This window comes from Chlorocebus sabaeus, chromosome 9, assembly GCF_047675955.1.
Source record: "Chlorocebus sabaeus isolate Y175 chromosome 9, mChlSab1.0.hap1, whole genome shotgun sequence".
Classification (NCBI taxonomy): domain Eukaryota; kingdom Metazoa; phylum Chordata; class Mammalia; order Primates; family Cercopithecidae; genus Chlorocebus; species Chlorocebus sabaeus.
In genome coordinates, this window is record NC_132912.1 from 50,306,184 (window position 1) to 50,334,034 (window position 27,851).

The following is a 27,851-nucleotide window of genomic DNA, read 5'->3' on the forward strand; positions in this document are numbered from 1 at the left end:
ACTAGAAATTGTCTTCTTAAAGGAAGGCGGGCTCTGTGCAGCCCTCAAAGAACAATGTTGCTTTTACGCAGACCATTCAGGAGTGGTTAAAGATTCTATGGCAAAACTAAGAGAAAGATTAGACAAACGAAGAAAGGAAAGAGAGTCTCAACAAAATTGGTTTGAAAGCTGGTACAACCAGTCCCCTTGGTTCAGCACCTTAGTCTCCACTATCTTAGGCCCCCTTATCCTACTCATGCTCATCCTGACTTTCGGGCCGTGTATACTTAACCGCTTGCTCGCCTTTATTAAAGATAAATTAAACATTGTACATGCTATGGTCCTGACCCAACAATACCAGGCCCTCAGGACAGAAGAGGAGGCTCAAGATTGAGCCTCTAAGGCACAAAAAGAGGACGGAATGAAAATAGGCCATAAAAACTTAGAAACTTAGAAACTTAGAGACTTAGAGACTTAGAAACTTAGAGACTTAGAAACTTAGAAAGCTTAGAAAAGCCACACCAGGCTCTAAAGCACCCGCCCAATGACCAGATGGCCATCTAAAGCACACGCCCAATGACCAGGTGGCCATCTAAAGCACCCGCCCAACGTCCATGTGGCTATCCAAAACACCCACCCAAAATTCCCGGAACTCAAACAGAAAAACGAGTCCGAGAAATACCCTGCGCGGGTTCAAACCAACTAATCAGAGTAAGACACCCTGCTCAGGCCATAACCTGCTCCAATCATCTTGCGCCTCAAGCTTTGTGAGTTTCTGTGGTTTTTGCCTTTATAAACTGTCTGTACTAGGCATTCGGGGTCCTGTGGCCAACTTCAGACATAGGACCCTAGCGCGCTAGCAATAAATCTCTCCGCTGTGACTTCCGTGTCGAGTGGTCTCTCGCGGCGACCCCTGCCCAGCAAGGAATCTAAAAACTAGGTTCCAACAGGCTCACTGCAGCCTAGACCTTCTGAGCTCAAGTGATCCTCCCACAACGGCCTCCTAAGTAGGTAGGACTACAAGTATGCACCCTCGTGCCGGGATAAATTTTTTATTTTCTGTAGAGATGAGGTCTCCCTATGTTACCTAGGCTGGTCTTGAACTCCTGGGCTCAAGTAATCCTCCCGCCTCAGCCTCCCAAACTGTTGAGACTACAGGCGTGAGCCACGGTGCTCGGTGTACCAACATCTATCTTCAGATGACTCTTTTCATCTTGCAAAACTGAAACTCTTTGCCCATTTAACAATAACTACATCCCATCCTGGCCATCTTCCATTCTACTTTTTATCTGTATGAATCTGACTATTCTAAGTACCTCACATTAGTAGAATCACACAGTATTTTTTTTGTAGATGGCTTCTTTAGCATAATGTGCCCAGTGTTCATCTATGTCTCACCATCTGTCAGAATTTCCTTCTTTTGAAGGCAGAATAATTTCTATTTTATGTATATACCACATTTTTCTTTTTTGAGACAGGGTCTTGGCTCCTGTCACCCAGGCTGGAGTGTAATGGCATGATCATGGCTCAATGCAGCCTTGATCTCCCCAAGCTCAAGTGATCTTCCCACCTCAGCCTCGGGAGTAGCATGTACCACCATGCTTAGCTCATTTTTTGTGTTTTCAGTAGCTATGTTGTCCAGGATAGTCTCCAACTCCTGGGCTCAAGCAATCTGCCCATCTGCCTGCCTTGGCCACTTAGAGGCTATCTTTTTTTTTTTTTTTTGACACAGGGTCTCACTCTGTCACTCAGGCTAGAGTGCAGTGGCACAATCAAGGCTCACTGCAGCCTTGACCTCCTGGGCTCAGGTGATTCTCCCATCTCAGCCTTCCCAGTAACTGAGACTACAGGTGCCCACCACCAAGTCCGGCTAATATTTTGTATAGACAGGGTTTCCCCATATTGCCCTTGCACTCCTGGACTCAATCAATCTGCCCACACTGACCTCCCAAAGTGCTGGGATTACAGACATGAGCCACCACACCTAGCCTGTATGGCTCTTGTGAATAATATGCCGTTATGAACATGGGCACACTAAACACTATTCAACTAAAAAAAAAATAAAACCTTAAGAACTGAACCAAAATGGCTTAGGTGAAAATAAAATACCAAATTCTGCTCTAAGAAAAGGAACGAACATTCACTGAATTATACCTTCAGTAATAAGCACTTAATGGAACTTGTTTCATTTAAAATGCATCACAATCCTATAAATTGATAATCATCATACCCTAATTGTACAGATGAGCACAGTATTAAGTGGTCCTTTTTCAAAACGTCATACAGCTAGTGACAAGTATTTCCAAATTTTTCATAACATTTCTTTTTTCTTTTTTTGGAGACGGAGTCTCGCTCAGTTGCCCAGGCTAGAGTGCAGTGGTGCGATCTCGGCTCACTGCAAGCCTCGCCTGCTGGGTTCATGCCATTCTCCTGTCTCAGCCTCCCTAGTAGTTAGGACTACAGGTGCCCACCACCACGCACGGATAATTTTTTTGTATTTTCAGTAGAGATGGGGTTTCACTGTGTTAGCCAGGATGGTCTCGATCTCCCGACCTCATGATCTGCCCACCTTGGCCTCCCAAAGTGCTGGGATTACAGGTGTGAGCCACCGTGCCAGGCCTAACATTTCTGTTTTAAATAGCTTAATTAACTACACGTTCTATATTCTTCCCTCTGAAAGGCAGTTTTTTGTTAGGTTGGTTTATTATTCATCAGACCCCTGATTCGCTGAGGAATTCTGTTTTTCAGTAATTCATCCACCACAAATATCAGGTAGCATTTTTACTTCACAGACCTAAAAGTCTTAAGTCTTAAAAGGATTGTAAAATCTAAGTTTTCCTGAGATATCTGAGAGTAAGAGGCTTTTTTTAAATTGAAAATAGGTTGCATTTCAAACTTTACCCATAAGAGCTCACAACACTTTCTCCAACAAGCATGCCCATGTGCTCACTTAAACAGAACTCTGAGTGAGACAGTAAATATCTCATATGCCCTTGAAAATTTTACCTTGGCATAGAAAAACCTTGTTAAGAACCTAAAAATAATTTCACTTTGAAAGTCTTTAGGGTTAGGCAAATGTTAAACTTCAACTGGCAGCACAAGGGCAGCATCAAGCCAGCAACAGTTTTGTTGGGCCAAATTATGTTGAAAATGATCAAATATTTTAAAAACAGAAGATTTTACATAAAAATCTGGGATCCCACTTCTTCTGAATAAATGAAGTACACTCATTATGCAGAGTGGCAAATGGCTGGAGTTGAGTGGGAGGTGTTTCTAGCCCAACAGATAGGCATGGAAGCTCCAGCTCAGCCCCCTCTACTCCATTGTCTTACATAAGGGAAGCCACTATGGTATCTCCTTAAGGGCAGCCCTGAATGTAAGAATGTACTGAGTTAGCATCTAATTTAAGGCATATTATATGCATTCTTAAGACAGAGGAAAAGGCTGAATATTTGATATTATCAAAAGAAATGACAGTCTAACTTTCTGTGGCAAGGACCTTCTTGCAGTAGTAACATAACATAGTCTGGAACACCTCCAACATAAATTATGAAAAGAAAGCTCTTGGCTCAGAAGAGAAAAAGCAAAAAAGAATACTTATTATTTCTGTCATGTGACAAATAGATTTCAATTTCCATTGCAATTGTGGAAGAGGTAAATAATCTGCTGACCCAGAATTCCAACATGGACTCACACTTCCTGTCTTAATAACTCGAAACACTGAAATTACTCTAACAAAGGCAAACCAATATCTTACTAATTTCTGGTTAAAAATAGACCCAAGAAGACAGGGCACAGACATACATTTTGTGTGGTGGGAATACAAATACAACTTCAACTTCCAGATTCATGGATTTGGAAATGACCTTAGGCACTCTTAAGTATAGCACGAGTGAAGAAGTTTACATTCAGGAAATGGCTAATCTTTGCTGACCTAAACTATTTCCAACTCCGAATGTACTCTTCAGATACAGACATTTTTAAAAAGAGGGCTGGGCACAGTGGTTCACACCTCTAATCCCAATACTTTGGAGGCCAAGCCGGGGTGGATTGCTTGAGCTCAGGAGTTTGAGACTAGCCTGGGCACCATGGTGAAACTTCGTCTCTACAAAAAAACACAAAAAAATTAGCCAGGCATGGTGGTGTGTGCCTGTAGTCCTAGCACCTTGGGAGGCTGAGATGGGAGCATCACTTGAACCCAGGAGGCAGAGGTAACAGTGAGCCATGATCACACCACTGTACTCTAGTCTGAGACCTTGTCAAAAAAAAAAAAAAAAAAAAGGCTCAACACAGTAGGTACAGAGCTATTTTAAGAGAAAGATCATGAGGAAAAAACTAGCAGCTGTCAGATCCAACAGGCTTATTTATTTATTTTATTCCTTTTATTTTTTTTTCGAGACGGAGTCTTGCTCAGCTGCCCAGGTTGGAGTGCAGTGGCGCAATCTCGGCTCACGGCAACCACCGTCTCCTGGGTTCAAGTGACTCTCCTCTCTCAGCCTCCCAAGTAGCTGGGAGTACAGGCACCCACCATCATGCCCGGCCAATTTTTGTATTTTAGTAGAGATGGGGTTTCATCATGTTGTCCAGGTTGGTCTTGAACTTCTGACCTCAGGTGATCCACCCGCCTCGGCCTCCCAAAGTGCTAGGATTACAGATGTGAGCCACCACACCCAGCATTTCATATTTCATTTCATTTCATTTCAAGATGGAGACTCACTCTATCACCCAGGCTGGAGTGTGCTACCACACCTGGCATTTCATTATTCATTTCATTATTTCTTCATTTCATTTCATTGCATCCAGCATTTCATTATTCATTTCATTATTTCATTTCTTCACTTCATTTCATTTCATTTCGAGATGGAAACTCGCTCAATCGCCCAGGCTGGAGTGCACCACCATACCTGGCATTTCATTATTCATTTATTTCATTTCAATTCATTTCGAGACACAGACTTGCTCTATTGCTCAAGCTGAAGTGCACCACTGCACCTGGCATTTCATTATTCATTTCATTTCATCATTTCATTTCACTTAGAGATGAAGACTCACTCTATCGCCCAAGTTGGGAGTGCACCACCACACCTGGCATTTCATTATTTCATTTCATCATGCCATGTCATATCACGTTATTTCATTTCAAGACAGAGACTCGCTCTATTTCCCTGGGTGGAGTGTGCCACTGCATCTGGCATTTCATTATTCATTATTTTATTTCATTTCACCCAGCATTTCATTACTCATTTCATCATTTCATTTAGTTTCATTTCGAGATGAAGACTCGCTCTTCATCCCTGGAATGCACCACCACACCTGGCATTTCATTATTCATTTCATTTCACCTGGCATTTCTTATTTCATTTCATCATTTCATTTCTCACTTCATTTCATCTCATTTCAAGACAGAGACTTGCTCTATCGCCCAGTCTGGAGTGCACCACCACACCCAGCATTTCATTATTCATTTTATTATTTCATTTTTTCATTTCATCTATTTCATTTTTCAATTTCATGATGTAGACTTGCTCTGTCACCCAGGCTGGAGTGCACCCAGCACTTCATTATTCATTTCATATTTCATTTCTCATTTCATGACAGAGACTTGCTCTATCACCCAGGCTGGAGTGTGCCACCCACATTTCATTATTAATTTCATTATTTCATTTCATCATGTCATTTCGAGATGGAGACTCGTTCTATCGCCCAGGCTGGAGTGCAGTGGCGTGATCTCTGCTCACCGCACCCTCTACCTCCTGGGTACAAGCAATTCTCCTCTCTCAGCCTCCCAAGTAGCTGGGATTACAGGCACCTGCCATCATGCCAGGCTAATTTTTGTATTTTAGTAGAGACGGGGTTTCACCATGTTGGCCATGCTGATCTTAAACTCCTGACATCAGGTGATCCGCCCGCCTTGGCCTCCCAAAGTGCTAGGATTATAAGCATGAGCCACCGCACCCAGCATTTCATATTTCGTTTCATATTTACTTCATCATGTCATTTCTTTCGTTTCATTTCAAAATGGAGTCTATCACCCAGGCTGGAGTGCAGCACCACACCCAGCATTTCATTATTCATTTCATTTCATTATTTCTTCATTTCATTTCACCCGGCATTTCATTATTCATTATTTCATTTCTTCATTTCATTTCGAGACAGAGACTCACTCTTATCGCCCAGGCTGGAGTGCACCACTGCACCCAGCATTTCATTATTTCATTTCATCTATTTCAGTTTTTCATTTCATTTCATTATTCATTTCACCATTTCGTTTTTCATTTCATTTCAAGACGGAGACTTGCTCTATTGCCCAGGCTAGAGTGTGCCACTGTACCCAGCATTTCATTATTCATTTCATTATTTCATCATTTCATTCGATCATTTTTCATTTCATTTCATTTCATTTTGAGATGAAGACTCACTCTATCAGCCAAGCTGGAGTGCACCACCACACCCGGCATTTCATTATTCATTTCATTTCATTATTTCATCTCATCATGTCATGTCATGTCATATCATTTCATTTCGAGACAGAGACTCACTGTATTACCCAGGATGGAGTGCACCACCACACTAGGCATTTCATTATTCATTTCATTTCACCCGGCATTTCGTATTTCATTTCAAGACGGAGACTTGCTCTATTGCCCAGACTGGAGTGTGCCACCACACCAGCACTTCATTTTGTTATTTCATTTTTTCATTTCAGTATTCATTTCATTTATTTCATTTCTTCATTTCATTTCAAGATGGAGACTCGCTCTGTCACCCAGGCTGGAGTGTGCCACCAAACCTGGCATATAATTATTCGTTTCATCATTTCATTTCATCACTTCATTTCATGACAGAGACTTGCTGTATCGGCCAGGCTGGAGTGCACCACCCGCATTCAATTATTCATTTCATTATTTCATTTCATGATGTCATGTCATTTCATTTTGAGACGGAGACTCGTTCTATCACCCAGGCTGGAGTGCAGTGGCGCGATGTCTGCTCACCGCAACCTCTGCCTCCTGGGTTCAAGCAATTCTCTTCTCGCGGTCTCCCAACTAGCTGGGATTACAGGCACCCACTATCATGCCCAGCTAATTTTTGTATTTTAGCAGAGACAGGGTTTCACCATGTTTGCCAGGATGGTCTTGAACTCCTGACCTCAGATGATCCACCTACCTTGCCTCCCAAGTGTTGGGATTACAGGTGTGAGCCACTGTGCCGGGCCCCAAAAGGCTAATTTAAAGGTAGACCTCTGATATTCATGTGATTTTAATTCAGGTCTAATGCTTCTTTAATGAATTACATAAATTTTCTCCAAAAATGTGAAATGTTATTAGATTCCCTGTGACATATGAGAATCTATTCAATAATAACCAGTGCTCTATTGGAAAAGAAACAGCTGTAGTTTTGCCATCATCAATAAGCTTAGGAATTTTAGAGCAGCCTTGTCACATATTCTCAGAAATAAGTCCTCAGAAACCAAAGGATACGGGTGATGCCTTCCTCTCCAAAACACCCTGAACTGTTAATCCTATGTCTTCCTTCCATAAGAAAGTCAGCTTAAAAACAAAGTCATTTAAGGTAAAAGGATATACAAATTAGGCAACTCTCATTAAGGTTATTGTTAAGAGGTTCTATTTATCAATGTCTAAATTGAATACCAGCCCTTGAGAATTATACTTCACATACCAAAAAGAACCTCTGGATGCTTTCTACATTTCTGTTACCGGCATCAACAATTTTCCAGGAAGTAAAAATTCATGTAAAATATATAATTGGCAAAGTGCTAACTGCCATAATATATAAACTCTTCCAACAAATCAATCAAACCAACAATATGATAAAAAATAGAGAAAGGGTATGCCACCAACCACTAAACAAAAAAAAAGGTGCTTATTCTCATAAGCAACCAGGAAAAAGCAAAGTAAAACATTAAAACAGTTCACTACCTAGCTTAAAAAAAAAGTGATGGTAGGCCAGGCGCGATGGCTCACGCCTGTAATCCCAGCACTTTGGGAGGCTGAGGCTGGCAGATCACCTGAGGTCGGGAGTTCGAGATGAGTCTGACCAACATGGAGAAATCCTGTCTCTACTAAAAACACAAAAAATTAGCTGGGCATGGTGGTGCATGCCTGTAATTCCAGCTACTCGGGAGGCAGAGGTGGTGGTGAGCCTAGATCGTGCCACTGCATTCCAGCCCGGCAACAAGAGTGAAACTCTGTCTCAAAAAAAAAAAAAAAAGTGATGGTAGATGACAACACTGGCAAAGGTTAGCAAGTACTGGAAGGGTCATTTGGTAGTAGTCATTCATGTTTTAAGCATGCGGATAATTTGCTCAAGTAACTTATTTTTAGCAATTTATCCTACAATTAAAATGTATGTGCAAAACTGTATGTACTACAGTGTTTAAGAGAAGGCCTCAAAGAAAAGGTCGTATTTTGTACAATTTGTACAAAAAAAGCATATTTTGTACAGTTCTTAAAGGAGTTAACACAGCTTTCCTCTTGGAAGTCAACAGACTATATGTAAGATTGAAAAGTCAAGAAAAATCAAGACAATAATATTATTTAGAAACATGAAAATAAAAAATAATGAATTAAAGCAGCCTGGGCATGGTGGCTCACACCTGCAATCCCAGCACTTTGGGAGGCTGAGGCAGGATGATTGCTTGAGCCCAGGAATTCAAGACCAGCCGGGGCAACATAGTGAGACTCCATCTCTGGAAAAAAAAAATTAGCTAGGTATGGAGGTGTGTGCCTGTAGTCCCAGCTACTCAGGAGGCTGAGATGGGAGGATCACCTGAGCCCAGGAGGTCAAGGCTACAGTGACCCTTGATTGTGCCACTGCACTCCAGCCTGGATGATAGAGTGACTCTGTTTTAAAAAAATATTAAAATAAGCTGAGCATGGTGGCTCACACCTGTAATCCTAGCACTTGGGAGGGAGGAGGGTGGGTCACCTGAGGTCAGGAGTTTGAGACCAGTCTGACCAGTATGGTGAAACCCTGTCTCTACTAAAAATACAAAAATCAGCCAGATGTGGTGGCGTACGCCTGTAGTCCCAGCTACTCAGGAGGCTGAGATGGGAGAATTGCTTGATTCTGGGAGGTGGAGGTTGTAGTGAGCTGAGATCACGCTGCTGCACTCCAGCCTGGGTGACAGTGAGACTCCATATCAAAAGAAAGAAAAAAAAAATTAAAAGTTGCCTTTGGAAAAAGGGAATTAAGGTGAGACGTACAGAACACTGTCGCACATCATTAAAATCTTTCAGATGTTAAAAAGATAAAAACCTTGACTTAAAAAATCATGTATGTCGATTATTTTGGTAAAAATAAAAATTAAGTAGCCAAAGATGTATCAACATAATAAAAAAGCTAAATTAGGCATTACTTGAACGTATGCTTCTAAACTAGTAAAAATTTATCACTGAAGAGAATTATCTGACCCTTGACAGCAACATGTTGATCTCCCAGTAGAGTAAGATGATCATACGAATAAGATGCTCTAAATTGACTTACAGGGAAGTCATTCCTGGGCTTTGACCTTGGGTGTCTTGTGATAATTTAATATGCTGATGTCACACAGGTCAAACTACTGTTTAAAACAAAACCAATTCTGAATATTCTATTGCTTAGTCTGTCCAAGATTAAAAAAACTAAAGTAAAATGAATGAAAAATACAGAAAAGAATCTTATCTTCTTAATGTCAAAAAAACACCACAAACCATATGATCCGAGAATCCCACTTCTCGTATATATCCAAAAAAAGAAAAGGATCTTGAAGAGGTATTTGTACATCCACATTCGTAGCAGCATTATTCCCAAGAGCCAAAAGGTAGAAGCAACCCAAATATCCCTTGATAAAAGAATGCACATGCAAAACGTGGCATACATACACAGAATGAATATTATTTAGCTTTAAAAAGGAAGGGAATTCTGGCACATGCAACGACATGGATGAACCTTGAGGATATTATGCTACATAAAATAAGCCAATCACAAAAGGACAAATATTGTATGATTCTACTTATATGAGGTGCCTAAAACAGCCAATTCAGAGATAGAAAGTGTAACATTATCAGGAGCTAAGGAGAGTGGCAAATTGGAAGGAGGCTTAATAGATATAGAGTATCAGTTTTGCAAGATGAAAAAGTTCCTGAGATTGGCTATACAATCATGCGACTGTAACACTAACGTACTGTACGCTTAAAAAATGGTTAAGAAGGTAAATCTTATGTTTATTTTGCCACAATTAAAAACCAAACCAAACCAAAATAATCACAAAGTTAGAACACTAGATTTTACTGCAACAGAGTGTGGTTTCCTTGAAAACCATGAATTTTAAAAAGCGCACTTCAAGTGTATTAAGAGATGGCTCTCCATTCAACAGTACTCACCTGTACATTTATACAACATGCCTGTCATAGTTCCAGCGGCTACTGTGTTAAGGTCATCTTCTGCACCTCGTGTTTTCTCAATGATGACACCAAATGCACTATAGAGCAAAGCTAAAGAGGAAATGGAAGTGCTCAGCAACAAAATAGTGATAAAGTGTGATATTATGATATACATATATTGGTTTTTCATCCATGGTTCCTAGCTCATAACTCCCATAGCCCTTCCTAAGTGACTAAAACAATCACTTATTAAAGTATTTGTCCTTGGTTCTGGAAGCAGCTTTGGAACAGCTTCAGAGGGACAAAGGTGAAGGTCCTTTTTGTATTACTGGGGCACTTCAGGCCTCAGAAGCAGCCTCAGAAAACAGAATATCTCTCTGACCTTCTTCTGTCCTCCTTTCATCTGCTCCCTTTTCTCCTCACAGCAGGACTCTAATCTTTCCCCACGTTTCTGTCTTGGAACTGGTCATAAAGAAATTCTATGACCTACCTTGTCTGATTGCAGGCCATAGGATCCCCATTTCAGAAGAGATCGTACCCCATACCCAGGAAGAAGAAATGCTGCACAGAAAGGCCAAGGAGAATCTGGGCAGACAGGCCTTGCTGGGTTTCTGCGTCCAGTCTGTTAGTAGTAGAGCATGCCCTTTTTGTCCAGTCACAGTTCTACAAGGTTGTCCATGCTTCAGTCATGCCTATTCAATCAATTTTCCACGAGGCCCAAGTGGATGGGGTCGGAGGACTTTCTAGACAGCTGAACTTGTGGGCCTTGCAGGAAAGCGAGAAAGAACTCACCCACATGTCAGGAGGCTAGTGCACCCCAACTTCAGTGAAATGAAAGCTCCTGCACTCAGGGCCCATCCAGGCCTCACCTTATGCATTCCTTGACTGGGCTGTTTATCTGTATCCTTTAAAAATATCCAGCCAGGTGTGGTGGCTCACAAAGTTTCTGTAATCCCAGCACTTTGGGAGGCCAAGGTGGGAAGATCACATGAGCCCAGGAGTCTGAGACCAGCCTGGGCAACAACATAGGGATACCCCCTTCTCTAAAAAATGTTTTTAAAAAATCACCTAGCATGGTGGTGCATGTTGCCTGTAGTCCCAGCTCCTTGAAAGGCTGAGGTGGGAGACTTGCTTAAGCCCAGAAAGTCTAGCTTGCAGTGAGCTCCACTGCACTCTAGCACGGGTGACAAAGCAAGACCCTCTCTCCAAAAAAAAAAAAAAAATCTTTATAATAACTAGGCAAATGTTAAGTATGTGTTCCTTTGAGTTCTGTGAGCCAATCTGATAAATTAATCGAACCCAAAGAGGGGGTTGTGGGAACCCTGACAAAGCTGGTTGGTCAGAAGCACAGGTAAAATAACCTGGGGCTTGCAATCAGTATCAGAAGTATCCAAAGTGGGGCTCATTTTTGTGCGACAGAGTGCTCAACCTGCTGATCTAATGCTATCTCCAGGCAGAACTGAAATGGGAGGACACCCAGCCAGTGTCCACTGCAAAAGACAATACTTGGTATGTGGGGAAATATTCCCACATAACTGGTCACAGAAATATCCTATGTTGACTGTTATAGTGTGAGAGCAGAGAAAAAACTTTTTTTTTCAACACAAAAGTCAGTATGGCAATTATATTTAGATAAATTTATCCAAAGATATACATGGAATGATCACTAGAACAGTTTCTAACAGCAAACACCTGGCAACAAATAAAATGCCCATCAAGAGCATTTGTACCATCTGAACTGATTCAGAGAGTGACTTTTCATATAATGGTATACAGTAACTTAAAAACCAGAAGAATCATTTTCACTAACAAGTAAAGTAAGGACATGTGCACATGGTACATGACTAACTGGCTATGCAGAGAAGCACTGGAAGAACTCAGAGGAAACATCAATAGTAGCTATTTCTAGAAAGTACCACTAGGAAGTCTCAGGAAGTATATTTAAAATTTTCATTTATATGCTACCCATAATTTCTGTACTTTGGATTAAAGACACACACACATATATCTAGTATAAGAAAAAATAGATTTAAAAAAAATGTGAGGTTTGATCCTCACATATTATAACACTAGCACCATTTCATTTTAAAGTATCTTCCCCCAAGCCATCCTTCTATGCTCTTACAGATTCCTATCTGGAATGAGTATGTTAAACTTTTAAGCTCTTTCTCAAAATTATAGCTACATTTGACCCTTGGAACAATACACCGTGCTCAGCCTTACAACTCCTCTACTGCAGTATTTTTATACGTCTATAAAAGCTCATCTTCCTCTTCAGCTTACTTAACTGAAACTGATCATGAGCAGAACATTGTTATTGTTCATACCACAATGGGTATGCAGACGGTGACCAGTCATCCTAGTTTGTCCAGGACTGCGGGGCGGGCGGGGGGGTTGGGGGGGAAACGGGGGTTATTGGAACATGGTTTCTTGGACTTTTCCCTGAAAGTCCTAGGCAGACAAGGATGGCTGGGCTGACTAGGTAAACAAGTAATCAAAAGAAACAGAGGGGGGTGACTCAGTAGTAGGGTGGGAGGAATGCAGACATCAGAAACATATGAATGCAGCCATCTCTTAGGATCCAAAATGTGGAAACCGGCTTTATAGTGTGAAGATATACTGCTTCCAAATTCTGTGACAAGACAGGACCTTACTCTGCCATAATAAACATTTTTTCTATGGTATCAATGAATTTTCTATGTCTTCCCCTCCTTAATCTGCCACAATTTAAATTGAGATTTCCAACTAAGTTCATAAAGTATGAAAATTGTGGATGTCAGGACCTAAGCCATAAGAGATAGATTCCAAGTGATCAATCATTCATAAACAATACGGTATGAAAGCATTAGGCTCTAATTAAGCACTACCAAATTACCTTTTGCCTAGAACTGCAAACGTTTTCATTATCTACAAAGAACCTATTCCAATTCTGGCAATTAGGTGCCTGGAATCTACTCAGGTAAACAGACTAATGAACAGGCTATTAAGAAAAGACAGCAAGAGGGCCGGATTAATGTATCTTGTATCACTACAGGACCTTGAACCTTGCCTAATATACCAAGCTCTTTACTTTGGACCTAAATTATCTGGATTTCATTTAAACATGATTGGGTGCTGTGCTTGGAGAGTGTGCAGTGTTCAAAAGATTTTAAAAATTAAGAAATGGTATTCAGAATGGTATCAGCACCTGAGATTATTTCATAAGTTAGTTCATGGTCTTTCCCTAAGTAGTATCTACATTATGCAATGGAATGGATTTAAACATAATTGTCTCATATCCTAGGACCAGAATATCGGTTGATTAAATTGTTCATATTTGTACATTCTTTCTTTAACAATTTATCAAACGAGATCTCTACTTACCCAGAGAACCTAGAGTATTAGCCCAAAGTGCCCCTTGCCTGGTCACCATATTCAAAATCCTACCAGGGCAGAAAGAGAAAGAATCTGTATTTAGAATCATTATTTCTCTAGTAACCTTTAAAAACAATAATAATAGCTATTTAACATGTCTAGACCCAAGGCTCAAAATTTTTTAAATTCTAAAATATATCTTAATATCTCAGATTTCAATAAGGATAGTTTTTACATAAGTGAAAATTAGGTTAAAACTTTCAAGACTTTGGGCAATAACTGAGGAAAACTCTTATTATTAAATGTATAATATAATGAATACACATTAAATATATACAAGGCTTTGAATGACAGCCTGGAATGTATTTTACAGAGGTTTACAGAAACTAATCCACATAAAAAATGCCACTGTTAACTATGACGAGCTAGCTTCTAAAAGATTCTTTTTGGAAGGGGAACATATGCTTAGAATGTTAAAGAGAATCAAAGTAAAGAATATCAAAGTACAGAATATAAAGTAGAATTAAAGAGAAGGAATCAGCCATCTAACTGGGATACACGGGGAAAGCACCCTGTGTCTGCTCCCAGACTAGAACCAAGCAGCCAAGGTGAATGCTCAGCACACACTCAAGGAAGCACAGTCCTGCCTTGCACCAGTGCCAGACACCACCAGAACAGTGATGGAGGCAACCAGATGAAGAGAAGACATTCCTCTCCCAGCAGTGTAACACCATTCCAGGAATGGTTCTGTCCAGATGGCTGACTACTGCTGGAAATTATGGAAATACAGTAACAAAGAGTGAGGGAACTCATTCAGTTTAATTATTAAACAACTCATTTAATTAATATTCTACAGAAACAAAAATTTGTATTGCTTCTGAAAGGTTGTTTTAAAAAATCAGTCAAGTTTACAAACAGAAGTACATTCTAATTATGTTACATATTTACTAATGTATTTTAAGTTCAGCCATTATTTTTTCATTTTTAACAAGCATTTTAATGACTCGTTTTAAGAAAGGAAGCAAGTTGTCTTTTCTAGATCTACTTCCAAATTTTTATTTAATATGATATTGGGATTTTTGTCTCAAAACAAGATGGGAGAGGAGAAGGAGATGGGATAGAACTGGCCACGGTTGAGGATGGGTTATGGTCCATGTGTTCACTATGCTACGTCTTTTGTCTACTTTTATATATTCAAAATTCCCCATAATACAAAAAGTTAAAAATATTATTGAAGCAAAGGACAAGTAATAAAAATACTGAAGGATCTAGGCTGGCAAAGCATGGACAGAGATCCACACAGTTAACAGGAATATAAAAAACAGGGCTAGGCGCAGTGGCTCACGTCTATAATCCCAGTACTTTGGAAGGCTGAGGCAGGAGGATCACCTGAGTACAGGAGTTTGAGAACAGCCTGAGCAACACAGTGAGACCACGTCACTACAAAAAATTAAAAAATTAACTGGGTACAGTGGCATGTGCCTGTAGTCAAAGTTACTTGGGAGGCTGAGGTGGGAGGATCACTTGAGCCCAGGAGGTCAAGGCTACAGTGAGCTGTGACGGCGGCACCGCACGCCAGCCTGGGCAACACAGCAAGGCTGTGTCTCTCAAAAAATCCCATAATGTAACAGGCGTTCCAGTTTCCCATGGTCTAGTTCTAGCACATCTGGTGCCATCTGCTGGCTGAACAATATGAAAGGAAGATGGGAGTTTAAAGCGTCCTAAGACAAAAACAGTAGCCATCGAAGAATACATACTTATGAAGCATATATGAAGCATAAAAATGGGCAAAACTAAACATATTGTTTAAGGAATATCAGGAGGGACTGGCCATGTTTACTTCTTAAGAAGGGTGAAAACATACTTTCCAATCCTTTTAGCTGCACTTTCCCTTTTCTGCAACTTCAAGTTCTAACAGAAAACTGTGTCTTATCCTTTTGGAATTAACTCTAATTCTAGAAGTTTTATTTAAAATTTATCTGGCTCGTCATTTCGGAAACGTAAAGTCAAGACAGTAAGAAGTTCAAGTCAAATGATGGCAGCTTGAGCCATCACTCTCATGAGCTGTTTATGTCTTCATTACCATTTCCTATGGATCTGCATGCCCCCAAACAATGCAAAATTCCCATCGGCAATTCAACAATTTGAAAAGCATGTCACACAGGGTTGGAGAACGTGACAGGTGCAGCTGAGAAGCCAGGCTGGCATAGCACTAGCTGACTGAGGGACACTGATTCAAAAAATCACTCCTTTTTAAAAGCTTAGAGTCAGTAATCTGATTCCTTAGTTGCTTTTGAGTAAGATTAAAAAACAAAGACAAAAAAATCACGTAACTATGCTAACCATCTATAATATCAAGGATGTACTCATCAAACCAACAAAACAGAGCTTAATATTCAAGTATCACTACATCAGATGGTTACATGAGACTTACTGTACATTTCTTGGTTTGGACCAGGCCATGTTCTGGGTTTCCTTCAATCCTAGCCGAAGACCATTCATTGCCCCAAACGCAGCCCCTGGTAAATCATAACAATTCAGCCAGATAAGAGAGCTTTACATTAAAAAACAAACAAAGAAACTCAAAACTGCATAACTACACTTCTGATTCTTTTTCATTTAATAGAAAAAGACAAATGTAAATATTAAAAAAAACCCCTGAAACCAACATTCTAACTGCTTTTGATTTTAAGCACCCTCAACTACTTGAACTGAGCACACTTGAGAAAAAAGTATGTAACACTCACCTGTCATGCAACATCCTCCAATCGTAAAGAAGGCCAGCTCAAATCTGCCCCGGGTTTTATTAGCTCCAGTAGGTAAAATAAACTCATCTGTATCCTAAAAGGATAATAATGAAAACCAAGCTGAGGGTCCCTCAAGATACAAATCTTGTAAAGTCATCTTTTTTAACATTTCAAAGTAGTTTTTCACAGAAAGTAAACCTTAAATTAACTCAAACCTATACCTAAATAAAAATAAAACTTTCTGCAACAGTAATACCTAAATCAAAGTGAAATGAAATAGGAAACACAGTTCTCAGAAGGGAGTCTCATTAAAGACTGTTTCCTTCATAACTTAAATCTGATAGATTTGTGCAAAAGTTAAGTTTAGAAAGGACAGCTCTAGAGAAAGGAATACTGAAAGCTATTAGAAGAATAGAATAGACAAGCAGTCTGGAAGAAGCAAACAACTTTCATTCTGTAGCAGCTATTTATTGTGCATCTTTCCATGTATAAAGCCAAATGTTCAAAAAAATGGGCAAAAACTAATAAAGTACAACAGTTTGGATCAATCATGCAAGGGCAAATGACCCCCTTTAAGAATTCTTATCTGTTTAAGGAGTATATATTCCTTTGATACTCTTAGAAAGCTATAGACCCTCTTTCTAGTAATTGTATACACAAACTGTGGCATGAACCCCTGGAAGGTCACCCAAAATACTAAGATTGAGAAATGACACTCTTAAGAGCAAAATATGGTTACCAATTTTGAAGAGTCAATACACCTTTATGAAAAACACACTGGAAAAAACAAACAAACCAAATTCTATCACCTTGCTGGATTAAAAAAAAAAACACACACAAACACACTCATTTTTGGCAAGCTTTCCATGCAAAGATGGTTAAAATAAGCCTCCAATGGCTAGGTCACACTCTTGGCAAAAAGACACATAGTGTGTTACATTTAACATAGTAAAGACCACTGACAATTAACATTCTCCTACATCCTCGTGGCAAATACTGAACGTTGATTCCGAAAAGTGTATTCCTGATCAGAAAACTGTGGTTCTGCCTTGGTTTTTTCTTTCTGGCATGTGCACACATCCTCACCAAAAATTGCAAAAGTAAACAAGCACATCCACTCTCATCACATAAGAACGGTCTGCTGGGCAATAATAAAAACTGAATAGATCCCATGTCATAGTATAATTGTATAGAGTTTTATAAATTTTGGGTACTTCAACTTTTAAATTAATGACTTAGTATTAAACTGAGCTTTTTGTTTGAATTTTTTGAAATGCTAGATTCAATGTGGTAACTAATTATCCTTTATTGTCAGGCCATGGTTCCTGAGAAAAAATATATATATATATATATTCTTCAATCCAGAAACAGATCACTAATTAAGAACAGAAAACTTGGCCAGGAGTGGTGCCTCCCACCTGTAATCTCAGCACTTTGGGAGGCCGAGGTGGGTGGACTGCTGGAGCTCAGGAGTTTGAGGTCAGCCTGGGCAACACAGTGAAACCCCCTCTACTAAAACACAAAAAATTAGCTGGGTGTGGCAGTGTGTACCTGTAGTCCCAGCTACTTGGGAGGCTGAGGGAGGAGAACTGCTTGAATTCGGGGAGCGGAGGCCGAGATCACGCCACTGCACTCCAGCCTGGGTGACAGAGCAAGACTCTATCTCCAAAAAATAAATAAATAAATAAATAAATAAATAAATAAAATAAACAAAAAACTTAAAAAAAAAAAAAAAGGCTGTGATGGACATTATCAGGCAAGCACAAGTGCATGTCACCAACTCATTCTCCTGTTAGTAGCAACTGAAAAATAAAAACGTAACAAGGGTTGTAAGCAAATGTCCAACACACAAACAAGGTTGTTATCAAAGTATATTAATATGTTGAATGTAAGGAAGATTTACTAAAAAGCTCCTGTTAAACCTGTCCTGCTGACACTCCAGGACACTAGTATTACTAAAATCTCCTAAGTACCAGAGTTTGTTAACACAGAAGCTAAATCCAAGAATGGGTATCAATGTACTTGCTAGAGAAAAAGAAAAAAAAGAAAAAACATTTTTAATTTATAATTTTGTGTGTTTAACAATATGAATGTCAAAAATATTTAAATTTTCCTTATTTTTGTACCAGATGTTCACCTGGGCTAACAAAAAAAATTATTACTTGATACAATTAATGAGGATGTTAAGAGTAGCGATGATACAAAAGCATTAGTAAGAGAAACTACAGTACTGCATCAGATAAAAGTTGGTTAGGCACAGTGGCTCATGCTTGTAATGCCAGCACTTTGGGAGGCCAAGGTGGGAGGACTGCTTGAGTCCAGGAGTTCAAGACCAGCCTGGACAACATAGTGAGACCCTGTGTCTATTATTAAACAAGAAAAAAAAAAAAAGCTGTTGCCAAAGTCACGACATGGTGAGTTGAAGGTACTATTTTATTTAAGATGTCTCTAACCTTCAAAAGTATAAACAAAAGTTTGACAAAATGTAATTTCTATTAAGGTATCTTTAAACGTAAGGTTTCCTTAATTATTTCCAATAACAGATGAGGTTTATAAAACACTTTTTTAAGTCTGAAGTCCCTCTAGAATTCCAATGGAAGATAAATGTTCACGATGAAGAATGAATTCACAAGTTTTTTGGGGGATACTAACTATTTTATGTCTAACCTTAATAAGCCCCACCTAGCAATGCAGGGCCACAATGATACTGAATTTGTAACTAGATCTAGAGTACAACCTCTAAGTGTAGATTCAACATTAAAGCAAAATACATGCAACTAGTTTTGAAATTTTGAGTAAACTGACAAAGGGGCACTTTTAAAGCAAAAAAAATCAATGAACACCCAATGTTAAAATATAACATTTGAAAAACATTTCAAAAATAACGAAGTTTTAAACTGGCAAGGTCCAAATCATCAACTTGCTTCAATTCGAATACTTAACACAAACAAGAAATGCAGCCGCTGTCAGATGCTGTTAGTGATTCAACTCTGAAATAAAAGGTTCTAACCATAACTCTTAAATAAATAAAAAAAAAAAAAAAGCCAGGCATGGTGGCTCACGCCTGTAATTCCAGCACTTTGGGAGGCCAAGACAGGAGGATCACTTGAGGCCAGGAGTTAGAGACCAGCCTGGGCAAACAAGCCAGATCATATCATCTCTACAAAGAATGTGAAAAAAAGAATTAGCCAGGCGTGGTGGTGTTCACCTGCAGCCCTAGCTACCTGGGAGGATGAGGTGGAAGGACTGCTTGAGTCTAGGAGTTTGAGGTTACAGTAAGCTATGCTTGAGGTTACAGCGAGCTATAATGCTGCTGCTGCAACTCCAGCCTGGGAGACAGAGTGAGACTTTGTCTCTTAGGAAAAAGAGAGAGAAAACAGAGTTACTGATATGTATCTCATGCACCATATAATTCACTTACTGAGTGTACAATTCAGTGGTTTTTAGTATATTCAGAGTCATGCAACCAAGACCACAATCAATTTTAAAGCATCTTCTTCACCCCCCGAAAAAATCACATACCCATTAGCAGTCACTGCCCATTTACTCCCAACCCTTGGCAGCTACTAATCTACTTTCTTGTCCATATATTTGCCTATTCTGGACATTCCATATAAATGGAACCACACAATATGTGGTATCTTGTGACTGGCTTCTTTCATTTAGGAAGTTTTAAAGGTTCATTTATATTGTAGCATAATTTAATACTTTTTTATTGCCAAATAATATTCCATTGTATGGATATGCCACATTTTTTTATCCATTCATCAGTGGATAAACATTTGGTTTGTTTCCATTTTTTGATTATGAATAATGCTACTAGGAACACTCATTCACAACTTATGTGCACAGAGGTTTTCAATTCTCTTGAGTATGGAGTATACGTAAGTGAAATTGTCAGTCATAAGGTAACTCTATTTTTAACACTTTAAGAAACTGCCAGACTTTTCCAAAAGCAGCTGTATCATTTTACGTTTCCACCAGCAATGTACAGAAATCCAATTTCCCTACATCCTCAACAATATGTATTATTTTCTTTTTGATTATACTGATCCCCATGGGTGTAAAGAGGTATCTCATTGTGGTTTTATTTCTCTAATTAATGTTACTGATCAGCTTTCATGTCACTATTAGACATCTCTACATCTTCATAAACGTCTACTCAAATACTTTGCCCATTTTGTAATTATTTTTTACTAATGTTTTAAGAGTTAAAAAATTAAATATTCTAGATATAAATTCCTTATCAGATACATAATACACAAATATTTTCTCTCAATCTGTCGATTGTCTTTTCCCAATTTTTTTTTTTTCCTTTTGAGACAAGGTCTCCATCTGTCACCAAGGCTGGAGTTAAGTGGCTTGATTACGCTCACTGAGACTTGACCTGCTGGACTCAAGTGATCCTCCCACCTTAGCCTCCCTAGTAGCTGGGACTACAGGTGCACACCACCACACCCCGCTAATTTTTGTGATTTTTTTGCAGAGATGGGATCTTCTTATGTTGCCCAGGCAGGTCTTAAACTCTTGGGCTCAAGTGATCCTCCCGCCACAGCCTCTCAAAAGTGTTGGGATTATAGGTGTGAGCCACTGCATCAGGCCTTTTTCCATTCTTTTTTTTTTTTTGAGGCAGAGTCTTACTCTTTTGCCCAGGCTAAAGTGTGGTGGCATGATCTCGGCTCATTGCAACCTCTGCCTCCCAGGTTCAAGTAATTCTCCTGCCTCAGCCTCCCAAGTAGCTGGGATTACAGGCACCCAGCACTGCGCCTGGTTAATTTTTGTATTTTTTAGTAGAGACGGGGTTTCACCATGTTGACCAGGCTGGTCTCGAACTCCTGACCTCAGGTGACCCACCAGCCTCGGCCTCCCAAAGTGCTGGCATTACAGGTGTGAGCCACTGCACCCGGCCTCCATTCTTGTTGGTATTGTCTGAATCACAAAATTTTAAAATTTTGATTAAATACAACCTGTCAACATTCTATCACTTGTGCTTTTGGTGTCACATCCAAGAAATCACTGTCTAATCCAAAGTCACAACTACTTGTGCCTATGATTTCTTCTAAGAGTTTCTTGACAGCTTTAGTTTACATTTAAGTCTTTAATTCATTTGGTGGTAACATTTTGTATATGGTGCAGGGTTAGGGTTCAACTTCATTCTTATGCATATGGGTTCCAGTTGTCCTAACATCTCCCCTGACTTATCTTGGCATCCTTGTTGAAAAGCAACGTCTTTCTTCTGGACTCTGTATTTCATTAATCTATGGATTTATTCTTATGTTACTATCATGATGTGGTTCTGTAGAAAGTTTTGAAATTGACAAGTTCAAGTCCTCCAATTTATTTTCTCAAAGTCATTGGTCATTCAATGTCCCCTGAATTTCCGTACGAAGTTTAGGATAAAAGCTTGTCAATTTCTGCAAAAAAAAGCCAGCTGGGATTTTGACAGGCACTGCACTAAATCTGTTGGTTAATTTGGTGAGTACTGTCATGTTAATATTAAAATTTTCAGGACCATAGCAAGTGTCTTTCCACTTAATTTCAATAATGTTTTATAGTTTTCAGAATATGTTTTGCACCTGGTCCATTTATTTCTAAGTATTCGCTTTTTAATGTTATTGGTAATGAACTGTTTTTTGTAATTTCACTTTTGTAGTGTTCACTGTGACTCTCTAGAAACATATTTATGTATATTGAACTTGTATTCTGCAACTTGCTGAACTCGATCATTAGTTTTAATAGATTTTTGTGATTTCCCTTGTGATTTTCTATAGATAAGATCATGTCATTGGTAAACAGATAGTTTAACTTCTTTTTCAACTTGAATGCCATTTCATGTTCTTGACTAATTGCCCTGGTCAGACAATGCTGAATATAAATGAGAGTAAACATATTTACTTTGTTCTTGATCTTAGGGAGAAGGTATTCAGTCTTTCACTATTAAATTATGTTAGCTTTGGATATTCTCTAGATGCCATTTATAAGGCTGAAGCCCCTTCTGTGTCTAGTTTTATTTATTAATTTAGAGATAAGGTCTTACTCTGTTACCCAGGCTGGAGTGTAGCGGCGTGATCTCAGCTCACTGCAAGTTTTGTCTCCAGGGTTCAAGCGATTCTCGTGCCTCAGTCTCTAAAGCAGCTGGGATTACAGGTAGGCACCACCATGCCTGGCTAATTTTTGTATTTTTAGTAGAAACAGGGTTTCGCTATGTTGGCCAGGCTGGTCTCAAAACTCCTGGCCTCAAGTGATCCACCCGCCTCACTTCCCAAAGTGCTGGGATTACAGGTGTGAATCACTGCGCCCAGCCTAGTTTGTTTTTATAATCATAAATGGGGGTGTTGGATGTTGTCAAACGATTTTTGTGAATCTACTGAGATGAGCATGTGGTCTATATTCTTTCCTTGATTGCTTTATTATAAATTGATATGGCACAATACATTAATTTTCAGGTGTTAAATCAACCTTTCTTTCCTAATATATCCAAGATATATTTCCTAATATAGGAAATATATCTTGGATTCAAAAAGATACTCTTTGAAACTTTTGATGCTTAGTCAAAAGAACCCTGATATTGTAAACTGAGCTTTAAAACACACTTTGTCTGTAATCCCAGCACTTTGGGAGCCCGGCCAACATGGTGAAACCCCGTCTCTATTGAAAATATAAAAATTATCCAGGCACTGTGGTGGGCACCTGTAGTCCCAGCTACTCGGGTGGCTGAGGCAGGAGGATGGCCTGAATTTGGGAGGCTGAGGTTGCAGTGAGCAGAGATCGCGCTACTGCACTCTAGCCTGGAGGACAAAAGCAAAACTCCATCTCAAAACAAACGAACAAACAACAACAACAAAAAAACCCCATACACTTTGTAATTAGGCACCCCAATACTTTATTGGGGTGCTTTCAAAAATTAATTCTGCTGTGGTTTTAAAAAAATAAGCCTTTGAAGGTAGTTAACTGATTTCAGAGAGATGCAGGCCAAGCTCCTAGTGTTTGTGAGGAAAAAAGGGTAAATGGAGAGCAGAAACTTACTGCCTCCAGAAGTGCATGTCATAGTTCAAGTCAGCATAGCACTTGGCTTTTTTTTTTTTTAATGGTAAAATAATGCACCAAACTAGTAAAATCTTAATCTTACCTGCACGAGGTATCGCGGATCCACATTTAAATAAGGAGACAGAGGGTTCATACCAGTTACTAGAGAGAAAACAAAATGTCACATTGCAACAACATTCTTTAAGTTAATTTGGTTAGAGTTAATCCAGCTTCTGATTGTTACATGTGTTTGCAATTTTTACAGGCTCACTGAAGGCGAAAATTTTGTCCCATTTTATCCTCCCTGTCAGTTTGGGGGCTGACTCAGGATATCCTCAGACCCTCAATCCCAAACCAGGTTTTCCACTGGTGGCTCAGGCTTTTACACCAGGTAAGATATTCGCAGTGTCATAGATCAGATTACTGAACTTACAGGAAGTGTAGCCTAGGCCATTTATAGTTAATTTCTTTCAATTTACTACAAGAATGCTTGGTGACTATGTAAATTGCAAAATAACACTGAGAAAAGACTAATCAATTCCATGGTGAAAACAGTGGTTGGGTTGGGTTTTCTGACTGTGTACATGTTGTATGTAAGTATTTCAAGGCAGTTCCTTCACGTATTACTATTAACGATTGATTTACTGTGGCAAGGGTGAGAATCCTTGGGTCATTACCACAGGTATGTGGGTCTGTGCAAAAGAAAATACAAACTTTCAGAGGGCCAAACCTGAATTCACTAACACTGAAAACAGTAAAACCTATCAATCTTTGGATTCTTCTGTATCTCAGCAGTTAATTCACAAATATATGCATCACCTATGCCTCTGATCGTTTCATCAATTATAAGTCCTGTTTATTCTATTTTCATCACCTATTTTGAATTGTTACTTATCTCTATTGCTACCATCCTAGTCCAACCATCATATCTCACAGCAACAACTTCCTACCTAACTCCTTGCTTTCTCTTGCCCCTTCAACTCACTGTCTACATAGCAACTACAGTGATTTTTCTTAAGAAAATCCAAACTCCTTACCATAACCTACAAAACCCTACATTAGCTGTCATTCCCTACCTCTCTGATTTCACAATCTTCAGTTGATCCAACTCCCTTGTAACTATGAAGACAGAATGGCCTAAGAGTTGTTCCTTAAACATACCAAATTTGTTTTGTTTCAGGACATTTGCACTAGCTAATTTCCTGGAAACTTGCCTCCCAAGCATTTGTACTGTATTTGGGTCACAGCTCAAATGTCAACTCCCTTAAGATGTTTTCCCTAACCCGTTCTAAAATGGCATCCTGCTTCCATCACAATCTCATGACTCTGCTTTATTCCCGTTTACAGCCCTTACCACTAACTGTAATGTTTTAATTTTTGTTGGCTTACCTCTGTATTATGTAAGCTCTGTGAGTGCAAGAGTCTTTTCAAAACAAAACAAAACAAAAAAACACAAAAAAACCACTATAGTCCTGTCCCCAGTTTAGTAAATGGTGTTCATTCCCTGGTCCCTCAATTTACCTTCAAACCTTAATCACATTAAGGTAACAATATTGTCACATTAAGGAAGTGTATGCCGTTTGTGCTCTGAAACTCAGAGATATTAAGATTAATATGAAACTGTGTTCTAAACAGGTAGAGTGGTAGCTCAGGCCTAGGAACCCCAGCACTTTGGGAGGCCGAGACAGGAGAATGGCTTGAGCTCAAGAGTTTGAGACCAGCCTGGGTAACACAGGGAGATCCCATCTCCATAATAAGTTAAAAAAAAAAAAAAAAATTAGCCAGGCGTGGCGGCACGTGCCTAGAGTCCCAGCTACTTAGGAGGCTTAAAGGGGAGGATTGTTTCAGCTCAGACGTGCGAGGCTTCAGTGAACTATAATCATGCCACAGCACCCCAACGTGGGTGACAGAACGAGGTACTGACTCTAAAAACAGAAAAAAACAACAGAACAGAACAGAACACCTTGTGTTGTAGATTCCGTTTTTTGACAAAGGTGATATGAAGGGATATGAAAGGTCTTTTCTTTTATATTTTTTTGCGCTAGTCAGTCTGAACATATTTTGTTGTTGCTGTCCTTTAGTATAAAACACCTAGAAAAATATTACAAGGATTCTCTAAAAAGTACTTTCGTAAAGGCTTTATCCACGACCAACTGCCTATCTTTAGGTTCAAGTTCTATTTATCCAGTTGAATAACCACGGTTACAAAGTACCAAAGTTCTGGAATACATATTCGCAAGACTGAGGAGAGGCAAAGGCAAGGTATTTATGCCTCTGTATCCTTTATGTTGTTGCTTATTTCCTTTCCTATAATTCTTACGTGGCTTCTTTCTTCATGTCTATATATGTCACCTTTAAAGTTCAGCTTACTTCCTAGCTCCTAGAGATGGTTTCCCAGCCTGTCCCAAGTCATACTTATTTCTCACTTATATGCAATACTACTGAATGTTCTGCCCTAACGGCTACTTGGGGGTTCAGAATACGTCGCTGTGTATTAAAAAGTTAACTACGGCTTGCTATTTGGAATACATTTACTCCCAAAGCTGGGCTCTACTCTTAATCAAGGGCCAATCACACGGCCCACCACACACAAAAGACACGAGGCTTGGATATAAACCTAAGAAAACATGCATCATCTCGCGAGTCCAGGTCAATCACGGATAGCTTCCCCGGGAGATCCGTGGCCCTTTTTAAGGCCTTTCGATCTTGAAAGAGCAGCCATGCAGACACACTAACCCCACCACTGGTGCTGAAGCTTGTAAATGCCAGAAAGGGAAAAAAACATAAAACATGGGACGCGCAACTTTAGTGAAGACGCAAGAACCAGTCAGAAATAATCGCAAGGTAGGCCCCATACTTACGCGGGACGCCAGCCAAATCCGCGTGCGAGTAACCTGCTCCGCCGGCTCCGAAAAAGCCGGCCAATCCCCCTGTGGTTTTGTTGCCGCTTCCCCCGCCTCCTTCCATGGTATCTCAGCAAACCGAGTGGTTCCCGCCGCTGTCTCGAGTCTGGGTGGTCCGCTGGGCCGTTGCTCCTCAATAACAGCGGGTAACCCCCGGGTTGCTAGCGCCTCCTTCACACGCTGACCTTCCGGGCGCCGGTTCCCCCTAAGCGCCGCGCTTCCGCTTTGCGGCAGTGTGCGCCCCGGAAGCCGGAAGCGCCTGACGGCAGCTTTCCGGTGGTGGGAAAGGGAACGAGTCCCGAATCAAAGCGGCGCATTCTGAGGCAGGTGGGGTGCCAGTGGAAGAGGGACTGCAGGAGACTGTTTACGGCCTGACTTGGGAGGCCGCGGTCAGCAACTGCAGAAGCAGGAAGCAGCGGAGAGGGAATGGTGCGGGGAGGCGCGGAGAAGGAGGTGCAGTCCATCCCTCTCACGGTTAGTGAATGAGGCTCTCCGCCCGGGCCGGCCCGGGGACAGTGCGCTGCGGGTCCCAGCATGAATGCGGGCCCCGGCTGTGAACCCTGCACCAAGCGACCCCGCTGGGGCGCCGCTCCAACTTCGCCGGCTGCTTCGGACGCCCGGAGCTTTCCCAGCAGGCAGAGGCGCGTCCTCGACCCCAAGGACGCTCACGTGCAGTTCAGGGTCCCACCGTCCTCGCCAGCCTGCGTCCCAGGGCGGGCGGGACAGCACAGAGGCAGCGCCACCTCGCTTGGTACGTGGGAAAATAAAAATATTTGTTCTTCGCCTCGGCCGGAACCTTCTGGTCTCAGTCTGAGGACCCAGGGGCTCCAGTCACTCCTTTCTGGTCTTGTGTGCATTATCATGCTGAGGTCCACTTGCTGAGCTACCAAAGCCACTAGTGGGTGAATGGGGCCGCATTTTTCCCAGTGCTATTGATGTGAGAAACTGATGAGCAGTCACTCACAGGGCGGAAAATGGCAGGAGATTCCACCACCTGTTTGCTTCTTCAGGTTTGATTGAGAAATTGCCTTAGTCGTCAAGGAGATGTAGTTGTGTATGTGAAACAGTAGGGCGCTTTGGCCTCTAGATAGGAAGAAAACAACTTCACTTCACTTGTTCAGATTCTGGGTCTCAGGGTGCAGAGCTATTAGTCTAAGCTGGCATTGTACCCGTCCCTGGCATGCAGTGTTGAACAAGAGAAGCTTGGCCTCTGCCTTCATACCTTAAAATCTATCTGGAGAGATAGACAATAGCAAAAGTTAATATAATAAAAGGTAATGGATGTTCTGATACATGAAGGACAGATTGTTCTACCTAACCTAATTTATGGGATCGAAAATAGTCCTCCAGAAGATGAGATGCTTATTCTGAGGACTTTAGAATGAGTAGAAGTTAGATGAGGAGGAAGTAAGTGAGTGTTTCAGGAGTGCAACTGAGGCCGGGCGCGGTGGTTTACG

General features: G+C 40.4%; 2 protein-coding genes and 1 non-coding gene across 7 annotated transcripts in view; 1 reads left to right on the forward strand and 2 right to left on the reverse strand.

The window, feature by feature from the left end:
• The window catches only part of LOC103215822 (mitochondrial import inner membrane translocase subunit Tim23), a 55,028-nt gene extending 28,425 nt beyond the window's left edge, over nucleotides 1-26,603 (reverse strand). Inside the window, exons 1-6 of the mRNA XM_007962559.3 lie at nucleotides 26,353-26,603; nucleotides 23,595-23,653; nucleotides 16,466-16,559; nucleotides 16,153-16,237; nucleotides 13,728-13,786; nucleotides 10,365-10,475 (exon numbers count right to left, since the gene is read on the reverse strand). Coding sequence (XP_007960750.1) covers nucleotides 10,365-10,475; nucleotides 13,728-13,786; nucleotides 16,153-16,237; nucleotides 16,466-16,559; nucleotides 23,595-23,653; nucleotides 26,353-26,458 — 514 coding nt within the window. The 5' untranslated portion in view covers nucleotides 26,459-26,603. The remainder of the gene's footprint in view (nucleotides 1-10,364; nucleotides 10,476-13,727; nucleotides 13,787-16,152; nucleotides 16,238-16,465; nucleotides 16,560-23,594; nucleotides 23,654-26,352) is intronic.
• Nucleotides 14,292-14,492, reverse strand: LOC119628183 (small nucleolar RNA SNORA74). Its single transcript, XR_005244487.1, has one exon. It is a non-coding gene; the product is annotated as a small nucleolar RNA SNORA74 (small nucleolar RNA).
• The window catches only part of PARG (poly(ADP-ribose) glycohydrolase), a 136,082-nt gene continuing 134,429 nt past the window's right edge, over nucleotides 26,199-27,851 (forward strand). For 2 of the 5 annotated variants that reach the window (XM_007962553.3, XM_007962558.3), the window contains exon 1: nucleotides 26,626-27,145. In XM_007962553.3, the coding sequence (XP_007960744.3) occupies nucleotides 26,929-27,145 (217 nt within the window). In that variant the 5' untranslated portion in view covers nucleotides 26,626-26,928. Of the gene's footprint in view, nucleotides 26,336-26,625; nucleotides 27,146-27,851 lie in introns of those variants that run through there. The other 3 variants (XM_007962557.3, XM_038010320.2, XM_007962556.3) reach the window with 3 other exon arrangements.